The following is a 14,512-nucleotide window of genomic DNA, read 5'->3' as shown; positions in this document are numbered from 1 at the left end:
TCAAGGAACAGATCTGGGGAAGGGTCTAAAAACAAGGTTTTGTAGCATTGGAGAGCCCAATGAGCACAATGGTCTACATCATCTGTAGATGGAAGAAGTTTGGTACCACTAGGACTCTTTTGAGAGCTGGACCCCCCAACCAATCTGAGCGATCGGGGTAGAAGGACCTTAGTCAGGGAGGTGACCAAGACCAGTTGTCATGTTGGGTGGAGATGACGGAGACGAACCCAGTGCGAAGACTCATTTTAAAAGAAACTAATTTATTTAACTAAAGAACAAACCAAAACAAAAGCTGACGGGGCAGCAAACAAATAGAAACATAAACTAAATCAAAACTAAGAAGAAGGTGAACATAATAGAACGGAGCAAGAACGGAACCAGGAACAGGACAGAAACATGCAACGGGCAACTACAACAAACAAATTAACAGCAACAAACATCAATGGACCAGCGGGGAATGGAAAGAAATGCAGCGTTACAGATTTTTTTTTTTGCCCAGAAAAAAAGGCAACAATGATTTATCTTCATGAATTTTTGACTTTATTGATACCAAGGGAATCACGTCACTATAAAAGCAGTTAAGATTTTAAAGATATTTTCCTCTGTGGAGGAGGTGATGCTTTCAGTTGTGTTGGTTGGTTTGTATGTCTGTTAGCAAGGTTACTTCAAAACTAATGAGCAGATTTTGATGACATTTTCTGGAAATGTTGGGGTTGTCACAAAAACCTAGTCAATAAGTTTTGGTGGTGATCCAGATCACAATCTGGATCTTAAAAAGTTTTAATGACCCTTTGGCCTTGGTGGAGGTTTGTGCTTCTAGTTTTAACAGCAAATATTTTGACTTTTTTCAGTATCAAAATCCTAGTATAATGGCTGACATTAAAAAGGCCAAGTTCATTTTTATTATGGCCCATCAGTGAAAGATAAAGGGAGGGCAGTACTGTTTTTTCCCATGTCGGAGTTTGTGTGTCTGCCTGTTAGCAAAATATCTCATGAACCACTGCATGGATTTTAATGAAACTTCTAGGAAATAACCAGTGGATGTACATCTATAACTGATTAATGTTTGAAGTCATATCAATTTAAGGAGACTAATACAGCCAATTGACCTTAGTAAATGTCAAAATGGCTAAAATTTAGTCAGTTTTACAGATATTGAGCTACAATTTGGTGTGGTAGTAGCTGAGAGTCATTCACAATACATACTCTGAGTTTGTGATCATGTGTAACATTATTTTTAAGGTTTGACAAGAACGCTACAACTCATTTCTCAACATTAGATGATCTTTGTCGAAAACTTTGTCATAAAAGGTGACGGGCGACACACATTCCTTCAAAGTGTGTTTAGCCTTTAAATAATTTGTTTAATATAAATTATTTATTTATTTAGATTGTTCTAATCAAGATCAGCACAAAAATAAAGTTCATTGTTATGCAATTGTTGTTTTCTGCACAAAATTTTCTTGACAAAGGCTAGTTTGCAAACAGTCCTGGGTCAGGCTAAGCAAAAGATATTGAAATGTAAAAAAAACCTATAATCACTGCAGGAGATTTTGTAAGTTCAACAAGAACCTAGACATTTTACACATACAATAAAAATAAGACATAAGTGCAGGAGAAAAAAAAAACAGATCAGAGGTAAACACTGAGAGTAGTCTTCAGCCCAGTCACATTTGAGGTACATCAGTTTTCACATTTTTGTTTTTGTTACAGCCACATTGTTTCACCTGGGAGTTAAACACGCAAACATTAAAGCCTCAGTCAACAGCAGCACCTTATTCGAACTGAAAGACAGCCGTCATTGTAACAATTTCTGCAGAAAACTGGGGGAAAAAAAACGTTTCTTGTAACTTTCGTTTTAAAAACAAACGAAAAGCAGCGTTCTGGCTTTCAAGTCAAAACTCCGACATTCTTGGACTACCCGTGAAGGCATCCCGGTGACGTTGTCTGTTTTGGTTGCAATGGCGGGGTTTTAGACGTGTTACTTTCGGTCACTCCTGTCGTAGTTTAGAGGCTTTTTAAATAGCATGAGCTGAAACTTTCCAGCTCAGACGTGAAGTTAAGTGCCTGAATTATCATAAACGCTACGTGTTGTGTTCGTTTTTGCTCTGTAGCTCGTTATTTAGTCGGAAGTTAACAACCGGAAGTGGTTTGTATAAACCGGGATAATGGAGAGTTTATTAGTTAAAGACAATCCGCTGCTTTTACCGCTCAACAAGGAGAAAACAGCCTTTGATGGATTTATCACCGTCCAGGTAAAGGTTTTGTTTAACCAAAGGAAAAATGTTTATTGTGTCCGTCTGTGAGCGTGTCTCTTTGTTGTGGTAACAAAATATCATATGAACAACTGAACGTATTTTAACAAAACTTTCAGAAGGTAATCTTTGAATGTCCGTCCTCAGCTGATTAGAAAGCAAAAAAAAAAAGGCTATAACTTAGTCAATTTTAGAGATATTTAGCTAAAATTTGGTTTGGTAGTAGCTAAAAGGAAGTCATACCGCATGCTCTATCATTAGTTTGTCAATGCTGTTTGTCTGTTAGCAAAATATCTGACGAACCACTGGACACATTTTAATTTAAACTCTCAGAAAGTGAGCATTGGCTGTACTTCTACAGCTGATTAACCTTTGGAGGTCAAGATGGCCGCCACAGCCATGCAAAAGTGGCTCTTAACTCAGCCAAGTTTACAGAGGCTGAGCCAAAGCTTGATGCGGTAGTAGCTGAGAGTTGTGTCGCGTAACGTGAAGTCGGCTAATTTAAAATGTTAAACTCTGGCTTTATTTGTCTGTGTTTTGTATTTTCCAGGACAGAGACTTCAGGATAAGAATCCTGCTCCCGTCAGATCGGCAGCTGAAACGGGCCAGGTACAAACTTCTCCTTGTCTTCTGGATTTATCCTGTAGTAAGGTGTGTGTGTGTAACCTGTCCTAACCTTGTTCCTGCAGGTTGTACTGCTGTTGGCAGCTCAAACACCTGTTGAGAGAATATGAGCCCATAGTGAAGCAGGTAAGCGTTCAATCAACAGTGAAACGTCTCGTCCCTGCTTACGCTCCTGTTGTTCGCCGTTCGCTTCTAGCGTGTGTTGATCGCTGTGTCACCGTGCCCGGCGTCCTCGCTCCTCCCCCTGTCGCCCGTCCGAACGGCCTCACTCCCAAGCTGAAAATATATTTCACTGTTTAATTACCGTCGCCTGGAAAATGTCCCTATTTGTTATGTGGCCCCTCGGGGTTATTTGGATGAGATTGATATTTCACCCTGGGCTGCAAAGTTCATTATTTTCACAGCCTTTAAGCTATCATTAATTATTAAAGCGGGTGGCAGCCCACATTAATCACAAACACTGTGTTTGATTTGAATGGCTGGCTTAAAAAAAAAAAAGAGAAGAAAAAAAAATAGACACTGTCACTTCATTATCCCTCCATTCAAGGATGTCTTTTCTCTGCCGTGTGACTTTTCAGAGGCTGCAGCAGTCTGCTGATCTCTCCGGTTTCATTCTGGAGCTGAAGACTGTTCTGGTAAGAAAGCTTAAATCTCGTGTAGTTGTTCTGCTTGATCGTGGTGAAGGTGTGATGTGATTTTTTTCCGATTACCCCAGTCCTAAAAGAAAGAGCTCCTCTGTGTGTTTGTTGCAGGAAGTGTGCCTGAAGGGCCGTCCCGAGTGCCGCTCCATGCCCCCTCCTCAGTATTACTCTCAGCTCATCTCAGAGATGGAGAGCCTCGGATGGGAAAAGTAAGTAACGGGTTAAGCGGATGGTTCCCTTTCTGTTCGATTACACATCACCAACTCAGACCAAAAGCCGTCTCGGGACACTATAGAAAACTAAATAAAAATAAGTCCAAAGCCAATTACAGTCAGTTCAGTCCATTCCAGTTTCTTTACCCGCTTCTCCTTTCCGAGTCACGGGGAAATGGTGCCTTTCTCCAGCAGTCACTGTGCGAGAGGCGGGGGGGACACCCTGGACAGGTCGCAAGTCCATCACACGGACACAGAGACAAACGAGACAACCATTCACACTCTCACTCGCACCTGGGGACAATTTTAAGAGTCACCAATGAACCTAACATGCATGTTTTTGGTCTGTGGGAGGAAACCAGAGTACCTGGAGTAAACCCACGTGAGCTCAGGGAGAACATAACTCCAATTATAACACAATACATTCACATACAGATCATATCATACATATCAAATACAGTTTAATAAAAGTTATATGTCTAATGAAGCTTTGTCACAGTCCCAGCAGCCTAAGCTTACAGCAGCGTAACTAAAGGCCTGATCGCTTTTGTTGTTATAGAGCCGTTTTGAATCTGTTTCGGGTGATTTGACTGCATGTTCACCTGCGCTGAAGGCAGATACACACTGCCACGTCACACAGAGGGCTGTCAGTGGGCAACAAATACACAGCTCCACTGTGAATGTCACATCGGTGCTGTGTTAAATTAGGTTAATGTGTTACATAACATTGTTGTTCCATGATAGACAGACAGTACATTATAGCTGAGAGTGACCACAGCTGCCGCCCAACAGCAGTTAAACAATTAGAACAACCTTTAAACCAAAGAGAAACTCTCCCACAAAGAAACTCGTCCTGTAATCCATTTTGATAAAATCTGACTAAATGAACTTTTTTTTAATGAAAAACAATTCTTACGAACAGTTCAAGTAAAACTTTTGGATGAAAAACCATAAACAAAAAAAAAGCAGCATCATAAGGATCTGTGTTTTAATTCTCTCCAGTGGACTTTTTCTTTTAACCCTGAGACACCAGCTCTGCTGATTGGGGTCATGTCAGTTCACTGAGAGGTCCTGCAGGACTGCCAAATGTATGCCGATGCAAGGCGTTCAGACCGCCTCCGAAGGTGGTTTGGGTTAAAACGTTTTCAGTGCGCACTGAGAAAGTTCAGACCTGTATTTGGCACTGTCCAATTGCAATCTGATAGCACTAAATGTCAGACAAATGTGAATAGGCCTTAAGGGATGGCTCAGGAAACCCAATCCAACCCTAACTATAGGATTTATCAAACAGGAAAGTCTTAAGCCTGGTCTTAAAAGTAGACAGGGTGTCAGCCTCTTGGACAGAAACTGGAAGTTGGTTCCACAAGAGAGGAGCCTGAGATATTCATGGTAGGTTAACCAGTAGCTGCAGAAACGTTTAAATCTTTTACCTGTGTAAAAAGAATCGGTGTGGTTTAAAATGACCCCAAAACAAGTACAAATTATTATTATCACCAGCAGTTTTACACCATTTGCTTTACCCATTTAATAAGGAAAGGGGTGTAGCTCCACTCCATTCAGTCTCCGATTGTACCTGAAGGTGGAGGCGGGAAGTAGGGAGGGCTGCAGATGATTTGGAAGGCAAAATGACAGATCATGTTCTGAGGCGCAGAGATCAGATGGTGATTAATTTTGAGCCTGAACACGAAGATCGTTGACAGTAGTGAGAACCACCTGAGGATGGGGTGAATGTAACAGCTCGCTGGTCAGTGCTGCGGTCTTGTAATCCTGAGGGTTCAGGTTCATGGGGGGCGGGAGCTCGGACTAGAGCTGCTGCTCCTTTGCATCGAAAGGAGTGAGGAGGTGAGGTGGTTCAGGCATTTTATTTGGATGTCTCCCTTTGGAGTATTTTTGGGCATGTTCCCACTGGGAAGAGACCTTGGGACAGATCCAGAATTTTCTGGAGGGATTATGTGTCCTCTCTGGGCCTGGAAACGCCTTGGGATCCTCCAGAAGGAGCTGGAGAGCGTTGCCAGGGAAAGGCACGTCTGGGTTTCTCTCCTGGACCTGTTACCTCCTCGACCCGACCGCAGATAAGTGGAAAAAAGACGAAGACGCTCCTATGATTAGCAGCTGACCGAGGCTGTCGCCGGCTGACGCCGTACCAAGTACCCGCCGTACCAAGTACCCGCCGTGATGTACCCAGCTGCTTCATGTAAAGCACCGTTAAACGACCCACTAGCATGTTTCACTTTGGAAAATATGTTTGCACGAGTGAGTGAGGCAGGGGCTTTCCAGAAGTCCTGTGCTTCAGTTTGTCCATGCGGAAAAGAACGTCTCACAGTCACACGAGCAAGAGCAGCTTTGAATCCAGCCGGTGCCATGTCTGAAACAATATGCAAACTCTGTTTACTGACGATGTGCACATGCTGCTTCAAATAAAACCTTTCCTCTGTACACTGAACCAATCAACCTGATTGACTATGTTCCGAAAATAACTGGTAGTCCAACTTTATTATAACTTGAGTAATTATCCCTTTATTTTCACAGTAAGTCCGTCTTCAGTTGTAGGAATGGATTGTTGATTGTCACAGGGCAGCCAAGAGTTCTTTGACCCCTAGGACACTAGATACTATTCTGAGACGTCAACAAAAGTGTACTAAATATAATTAACTAGAAGTAGTTTTGTTTGTATTTGATAAATTCCTGAAAATATTCAGCGGGGCCAAAATTCAAGCTGAGGAAGAACTCCGAAGTCCTGACTCGGCGTTGGGTCAGACAACTTCCAAAGAAAACCGAGCGAAACTAAAACAATTATTTTCTCTTAATGAACATCACGTTAACATGGTTCCATTCCCCACTTCCACGCTCCCTGGATGCTGTGGGAATAAAGCGCTCTGGAATTGCGCTTTCTTTCAGCGATCTCAATATCAGTGCTGCACCACTGGAACCCCTCCCATCTCCTTTTTAACACCCAAAAAGGATAAAAATGTTAGCATCACATCTGCCAGTGACGGGGAACAGTTTCACCTGTAAAATGCGGGAACTCTATTTATTTCAACGTTTCTGTTTATTTCCCCAGAGATGATCTCTTCTGCTCTACGTGTCCAAAATGGAGCAGTATTTTTTTTTCCCCCTGTCTCTTACAGTCCGCAACAACACGACGCCGCATTAATAAATTGTTCTTAATGACGTCCTTATTTTTAGTTATTGAGTTATAGTTAAATCCAGGTCACATTTAATAAAGCTCAGCTCCGGTGCGGCGACAGAACCAGCTAATACCAGGAAGATATCTGTTCTCCCCCAGCTCAGATTAAACCTCAACTACTACACTCATTTTCCACTCTCCTATTAATGACCACGACTGCAATTATGATATTAGCAAAATGCAAATGGCTCTAATTGAAGACTCTCAGGTTTTAATAGGGGGGGGGGGTTGAAGGTATGCTTTATGCTGGAAATGGGACCGACATCATTTTCAGTGCCGTGTTACGGTTAGAAAGCATTATACACAGCGGGCTTCAATCTCCAAAGCACTCGAGATTCGCTTAGCGTCTTAATTGGTATGTGCCGTGCTAATAGCCACCGGGGGTTTTAGCTGTAATTCTGTCTGCTGATTGGGCCAGGTAAGTGAGTCTTCTCTTCCTCTCCACGTGTCTCCATTTGGCAGTTCAGACTGTGGTCATCCTAATAGGCTGGGGATGGCAAATCTGTGGCAAAAAATGCATTAATTAGGGAAAAATGAGGTCAAGTAGGTCAGCCGCCATCACTCCGTTCCCCCCACCACCACCAAAATATGTGGCCCCGTTGGCTCCTGGGCTCATTATGGGCACAGCTGGTCCTCCGTGTTCATAGCTTCTTGGTGAACACGCAGAGCGTTTTGTGTTCTTACGGCGGTATTATCGCTACGTCACACTGTGTGGCTGCTGCTCTCTGACAGCAGGGCTCTGCTGGGCCGTCCAGGACTGAAGGACTGGATTCACATTAGCTGTGGTCCAGCTAAGAAATAACTCCTCTAACCTGGGAATTCTCAAATTATAACCAGTAAGTGATAAGAAAGTCCTTGTTAGCAGCATAAAACAGTACAGCAGATTTGTGATAATATGTTATGTTATGAGATATATATATATATATATATATATATATATATATATATATATATATATATATATATATATATATATATATATATATATATATGTTGTTAGCAAAATATCTCATGGAGCACTGGATGAGTTTTAATGAAACTCAAGAACCAAACACTGGCTGTGCATCTACAACTGATTAATGTCCAGATTAAGATGGCCACCACAGCTAAGTGGCAAACACAAAAATTGCTACAACTAGGGTAAAATTTGTATTTAATCGCAAGTATTGAATATCTTAAAATTTCGATAACACTAGAGTCAACAGGCTGCTTTAGATGTATTTATTTATAATTCTGATCTATTTGTACCTATATTACTGCTTCTCTGCTGATCTGCTCTTTGTAACGGAACATTGAGAGCCTGACAAACTGATGTTAGTAATTAATCGCCTCCGTAGCGACCCTACAGTAGCTGTGACTGTATAATACACCTGCTGACATAATAATTCTTGTAGCTTGTTGCAAAAGTTTGTTTCAAAACAGTGTTACCTTGAAAAGAGAGAAAGGTGTCGCTCCTCTGGTAGACAAGCCACGACTGGCTGTTATCTGCCAGATGCAATGTGCGACGAATCAACACCTCGGCGTAGCAGGTGGGGCGGCAGTAGTTCAGGAGGTAAGGGTTCGTCCTGTAACCGGAGGGTTGCCGGTTTGAGCCCCCACTTCGTCAGTCTCAGCCATTGTGTCCTTGGGCAAGACACTTCACCTGCCTTGCCTACTGGTGGTGGTCAGAGGGCTCGGTGGCGCCGGTGTGATGGCAGCCTCACTTCTGTCAGTCTGCCCCAGGGCAGCTGTGGCTACAATGTAGCTTACCACCATCAGTGTGTGGATGAGTGAATGAATGGGTGAATGATTGTAGTGTGAAGCGCTTTGGGGTCCTTGGACTAGATAAAGCGCTATACAAGCGCAGGCCATTTACCAGGTATGAGAGGGGCAGCGCTGCTCAGCTCTCCAGCTCTCCGGTGTGTGGCAAACAAAACAAAACAAAAAAATGCGTTGTCTCTAGGTTGTATTATTGAAAGGCCGTAGGAACGTTCTGATGGAAAGAATTGATTGGTTTTGGCACTGACTTTTTAACCCAGTGGCGTACCTTGAAATCTGTAATCGAGTTATGCCTACTGGAATGTACCTTTACTTTTGAAGTAAACTTGTGTCAAGATGGCTGCCACAGCTAATCAACATAGGCAAACACAGAAATTACTCCAATTCAGTCAATTTATTAGATATTGAGCTAAAATTTGGTTCAGTTGTAGTGGAGAGTCATCCTCAACACATACACCAAGCGCAATATTGCATTAGATCGCACATAATGTCATTTACAAGGTTTGACCAAAAAGGTTAAAACTTTGGCACCAGAGGTGACAGGCGATATGCATTCAGCCTTTAATCATATCAGTTTTTTTTTGTGTGTGTTTGTGCACTCCATTTGTGCGTGGCTCGTCCTCTATTTCCACTTCTGCTCGCCTTCCTTCATTTGCACAACACACAAGCACGGCGTATGTGTTGATCTCACCATTCACGAATCACTTGTCGATGCGTGCGCGCAAAACTAGAGGCGTCCGCACGCGAACGCTCCTGCGGCGTGGGAGCGACTCCGCTGGCTGCGGAGTTGCAGATGAGATGCCTTCATCAGTCTTCCCAGCAAGACGCATGACTGTCACGCTGTTTCCATCACGGCCGGGCAGGGACGAGTCCCCCGGCATCCTGGGTGTGGGACCCCACAGGAGAGGAGATAGAAATGTGCGTTAGCGAGACACTTGATTTTTACACTAGTCCTTGAAGAGAACCAAGCCTTAACAGTTTGTTGACTCCAAGTCTGATTTGTTAACTCGACACAAATACGGCACCCAGAGGAGTGGTGGAAATAAAATGAAACTCCATAGTTTGTATAGTCGAGCTATGTTCCTGCCCCTCACCTATAGTCACAAACTCTGGGAGCAATGATTACAATATCAGATCAAATGGATAACAGCACTGGCAGTATGCTGCTGGTCCTCAAGCCTGGACAGTTGTATCCTCTCCTACAGTAAGTCAACTTGTTGTAACTGGACTTAAGGTCCAAGCTAACGAACATGTCAAGCTGAGGAAAGATCAGGTATCTACCATTTCTTCATGAGTGAAGAAATGGTACCACTTGTACCCTCTGGTGCCCGCTCCATACGCACCAGCTCCTTCCAAACCGAATCATCACTGGTCTGTATTTGGACCAAATTCTCCATCCATCAATCTTCTTCCGCTTATCCGGGGTCGGGTCGCGGGGGCAGCAGCCTAAGCAGGGAGACTCAGACTTCCCTCTCCCCAGCCACTTGGGCCAGCTCCTCCAGGGGAATCCCAAGGCGTTCCCAGGCCAGCCGAGAAATATAGTCCCTCCAGCGTGTCCTGGGTCTTCCTCTGGGCCTCCTCCCGGTGGGACGTGCCCGGAACACCTCACCAGGGAAGCGTCCAGGAGTCATCCTAGGACTGAATTCTGTCCCCATAAAATCATTCTGTCAGGTTGATTAACCTGTTTTTGTCAACAAGTGTATTAAAATCTGCTTTATATGCACTACAGATAATTTCAACTTTATATATTATTTCTATTTTGCCTTTGAGTACTACTACTATCTTCAGTATCAGACTGCTACACTTGCCAACAAACACAGAGCCACAATTTATAGTTTATCTTTAATTCTTTATTTTAAATTACAATTTGAGTTTTCTTTCACCACCTAGGAGCCCCAAATCAGAAGGTGCAACAGAAAAAAACTGTTGACAACATTATGGACCTAGTAGTTATTGTTGCCATTGAAGGTGGGCAATAATGTAGCTGCCTGTGTGTGTTTTTGTGTTTAGTTTTTATAATATCTCATAAATAATATCTCATAAACCACTGGATGGCTTTTAATGGCACTCTCAGGAAGTATTCATTAATGCTGCTAAATTACCGTGTTGTCTTTTCACTGTTTTCTGCATGCAGACATTATAAAAATGTTGCGTGACGAACAGTCTTCCTGTGTTGAGGTTGGTATAGTAGTGGCGTTAGGTGTGTGTGTGTGTACACTTGTTTGTTTTCGACATTTACGATTTGTTGCTCTTCTCCTATAGGCTTTGATTGCAACCATGTGAGCGAACAGACACTTTTATAAGCCGGGCTCAACGGACATTGTCTCCAGTCATTCCATCACCTTCTTAAGTGTGTGTCTGAGCACATCACTCCTCTCAAACGCCCCCGTAAATCCTCAGCAGATGTACAACTCTGTCAGCCATTGTAATATGATGTAAATCTGGTGGAGGACTCCTCAGATCCTATGTCTCAGATCGCCGTTTGCGTCTGTAGATCTCTGTAGACCGGAGATGGACCGATGAAGGTTCAGAGCGGCAGAGGGAGCAGTAAATCTGACAGCAGTCAGTGGCGGATGCTCCAAACACATCGCTGTTGTGTCCTCAGCCTCAGTAGAGTCTGATTAGCTCTGAAGGAGAGTCTGATTTACAAGTTGAGTCGAGCTTGAAGGTTTGAAGTCAGCCTAATGTCCTCCAGAGATGCATTATGTTCTGAGAGCTTGAATCGCTCTGTTATAAATGTCAGATCCACTCTGATGAAGTATTACTTCATTTCTACACACACAGTGGCAGAGCGGGGCTGACTAATGTCTGTTGTAGTCACTCATTCAGTTCTGTGTCCTTTCCACATGTCTATAAATCAGAGGTTCTCAAACTTCTCATTCGAAAGGAAGATGAAACTCTCCTTGGCTCAACAAGACTAAAACAAAATGAACCAAGCTTAAGTGTAATTGCAAAAAAGTAGAAAAGAGAAGAAAAAAATCAAGATTTACATAATTTCTTTACAATTTGTCCCACTCATATTTAGCAGTGACAGCAGCATTTTCCCACCTCGATTGTTCTCACTCTGTTCGTCCCTGATTTAAGGCGGCGCCTTTAATCTTGAAAAACTCTTTGCTTTTCTCATCACTTCTGACCAAGACATGTTGTGTCTGTTCAGCAAGGAGTGAAACCACTCTTCATACCTCACGGCATGCGATCCATCTCCTATGGTCCCACTAATTGCCATGAATATGTGACTTGTGCAACACAAGAAAAACAGGTCCGAGTCATGATATCTAAATATCAGGTATGCTTGCAGTAAAATAAAAATAAGAGTGGTCACGTTACCCCTCTCTGTCATGACCTTTTACCCCCCCGCAGTTTGAGGAATACTTGAGTTTGAGATATTTATGCTGTTGTGGAAGAAATCAATTTCCAGGCACTTTTAGATGAAAACACTCAAACAGGTTTATTTATGTATGGTGCCTGACATACAGTGAGCCTTAAAGATAATTAAGAATTAAGATCAGAGTCCTAGGTCTGAACGGGAAGCTCTGAATCAAAGCTTTGCCTCCAGAGTCCACACAGGAGCTTATATCTAATGCCCCTTTTACACGGACCCTAACGGTCCCGGCTCCACTCTACTCGGCTCGCTTTGCGAGCGTTTACATCTGCATTTTTTCGCGGTTGGTCCCTGCTTCGGAGTCGGGCCAGCCAGGCCGGCCCTGCTCCGTGGGCGGCGCAAGCTTAGCTCCTGTTCACTCATTGGTCGTGGGTGTGGCCAGATGCAAGCATAAAGAGCGAACGGTCAGAATATAAACAACAGCGTTAGCTTACCCTGCAACGTTTCTGCCGTCTGTCCCCCAGCTGAAGGCGCTGTAAAGCCTGAAATCTCCGGCGGGTAACAGCTGTCCTCGCGGCATCCGGAGCATTTCTTCCACTGCGCCTCTCTTCCTGAAGTCTCAGGAGAATCCCCATAAGTTTAAAAAACAGCTACAACACAGGGCCAACTTTTTCCATAGTGCTTTCATTGTTTACACAACTTGTGCTAAGTTTCGATAGCGCACCCCCGCCGCGCCACGGCCTCGCCCCCCGCAACACGAGGAGGCGTTCCTCTGCTACCGACCAAAGTGGCCGGTGTGAACGCGATGCATTCTTTTTAGAGCCGAGCCGAGTAGAGTGGAGTAGAGCCGGACTTCTGAATTAGGGCCCGTGTAAAAGAGGCATATGATATTAGAATGTTGGTAGGCGAGGAGCAGACAGGAAGCAAGGTCAGTCTGGTTTCAGTGAAGAGTAACAGGGTCATTTGGTGAAAACCTCATAGGCTGTGGAATTCAGACAGAACATAGTCAAGACTTGGAATTCAGACATTACACAGTCAGGTGTTATCTTATAAAAACCTTGCCACCACAATGCCTACCTAATTCTGCCCTTGATGTAATTATAGCATAGCATAGCAATAGCAAAGGCTGTTGATCATCAGACCAGGTGACCATTTTCTATTGTTCACTGGTCCAGTTCTGATGATCATGTGTCCACTGGGACAGTAGACAGGGCTCAGTATGAGCACTCTAATCAGTCTGCTACAAAACCCCATTTCCAACCAACTCTGATGCTCTGTGTGCTCGTTCAGTTTAGCAGAACCAGTATGGTTAGGAGCCATTTGAGATTTAGTTCCTCATCTGTTGGGTTATAGAACAAATTATACAACACGGGCCCACCTTTGTTCCACACAGGCATTGGCATTTCAAACAAAAATACCAAAATGTGACAAAAAATTGACCTCTAAAAGTATAGACAATACAACCCCAGTTCTGGGGCGTTGTGTAAAATGTAAAAAAAAATCATAATGTAATATTTGTAAATCTCATAAACCCATATTTTATTCACAGTGAAACATAGTAAACATAAATAATCTATCTTTAGGCAGAGATTTCTCCAGATTATGGAAATCTTTTGATGATATTACGAACTGTAGATGATGGTATATTTGCAATTTCTGATGAGGAACATTATTCTGAAATTGTTCCACAATGTTTAGTTACCATTCTTTACAGGCTGGTGAACCTCTGGCCATCTTAACTTCTGACAGATTTAGCCTCTAAAATTCTCTTTTTGACCCAGTCCTCTTACTGACCTGCTGTCAGTTAGGGGTGTGCCATATCGTCTCGTTTATGGTAATACTGGTGGATTTTCTTGACACAGGTGGGGAAAAAAAAAAAGAATATTGCGATATCATATGATGACGTAATTTAACTGAGCGTGACTGATGCAGCGCGAGACGCTATGTGGTCCACACTTCTTACCAGTTGGTGGCGGTAATGCTTCCTATAGTTGTTTGCGAGGCGCTGCGAGCGCAACCTGAACAAGCAAACATGGCGGAGCACAACACGAAAACACCTCCCGCGAGTCCTACCTTAATTCCAAAAAAAGGAGCCACTTCTGTTGTTTGGAATTATTTTGGTTTTAAAATAGAAGATGTGGATCAAACCACCGTATTGTGCAAGTCATGCAAGCATGTTGTGTCACATAAGGGTGGAGACACGTCAAATCTGTTCATAAAATTAAAAAAAGAAAACAGTTTTGAAGTTAATTATCTATTTGGGATAATCCAATAAAAAAAATTAAAAGCAGAAAATGTGAAATATTTTCTGTGATATCGTTATTGAGGTATTTAAAAAAAAAAAATATATATATATATATATATATTGTGATATCATTTTTTGGCAATATCGCCCACCCGTACTGTCAGTTTGTTGAAAAATTTATCCTCCAGCTGTTTCTTATACACACCACTTACTTTTACAGCATTTTACAGGAACATGTTGCCCCTTTCCCAACATTTCTGATATGTGT

The 14,512-nt window shown here is 42.9% G+C and overlaps 1 protein-coding gene across 2 annotated transcripts in view; it reads left to right on the top strand.

The window, feature by feature from the left end:
- The first annotated feature begins 1,925 nt into the window (after positions 1-1,925).
- The window catches only part of fancl (FA complementation group L), a 33,852-nt gene continuing 21,265 nt past the window's right edge, over positions 1,926-14,512 (top strand). The window contains exons 1-5 of one of the 2 annotated variants that reach the window (XM_017421684.3): positions 1,926-2,255; positions 2,806-2,864; positions 2,945-3,005; positions 3,458-3,514; positions 3,632-3,729. In XM_017421684.3, the coding sequence (XP_017277173.1) occupies positions 2,169-2,255; positions 2,806-2,864; positions 2,945-3,005; positions 3,458-3,514; positions 3,632-3,729 (362 nt within the window). In that variant the 5' untranslated portion in view covers positions 1,926-2,168. The remainder of the gene's footprint in view (positions 2,256-2,805; positions 2,865-2,944; positions 3,006-3,457; positions 3,515-3,631; positions 3,730-14,512) is intronic. The other variant, XM_017421682.3, reaches the window with a different exon arrangement.

The sequence above is a fragment of the Kryptolebias marmoratus genome, linkage group LG22 (genome assembly GCF_001649575.2).
Source record: "Kryptolebias marmoratus isolate JLee-2015 linkage group LG22, ASM164957v2, whole genome shotgun sequence".
NCBI lineage: Eukaryota > Metazoa > Chordata > Actinopteri > Cyprinodontiformes > Rivulidae > Kryptolebias > Kryptolebias marmoratus.
The sequence above is the reverse complement of the archived record's forward strand: the minus strand, read 5'-3'. Positions and strand labels throughout refer to the sequence as shown.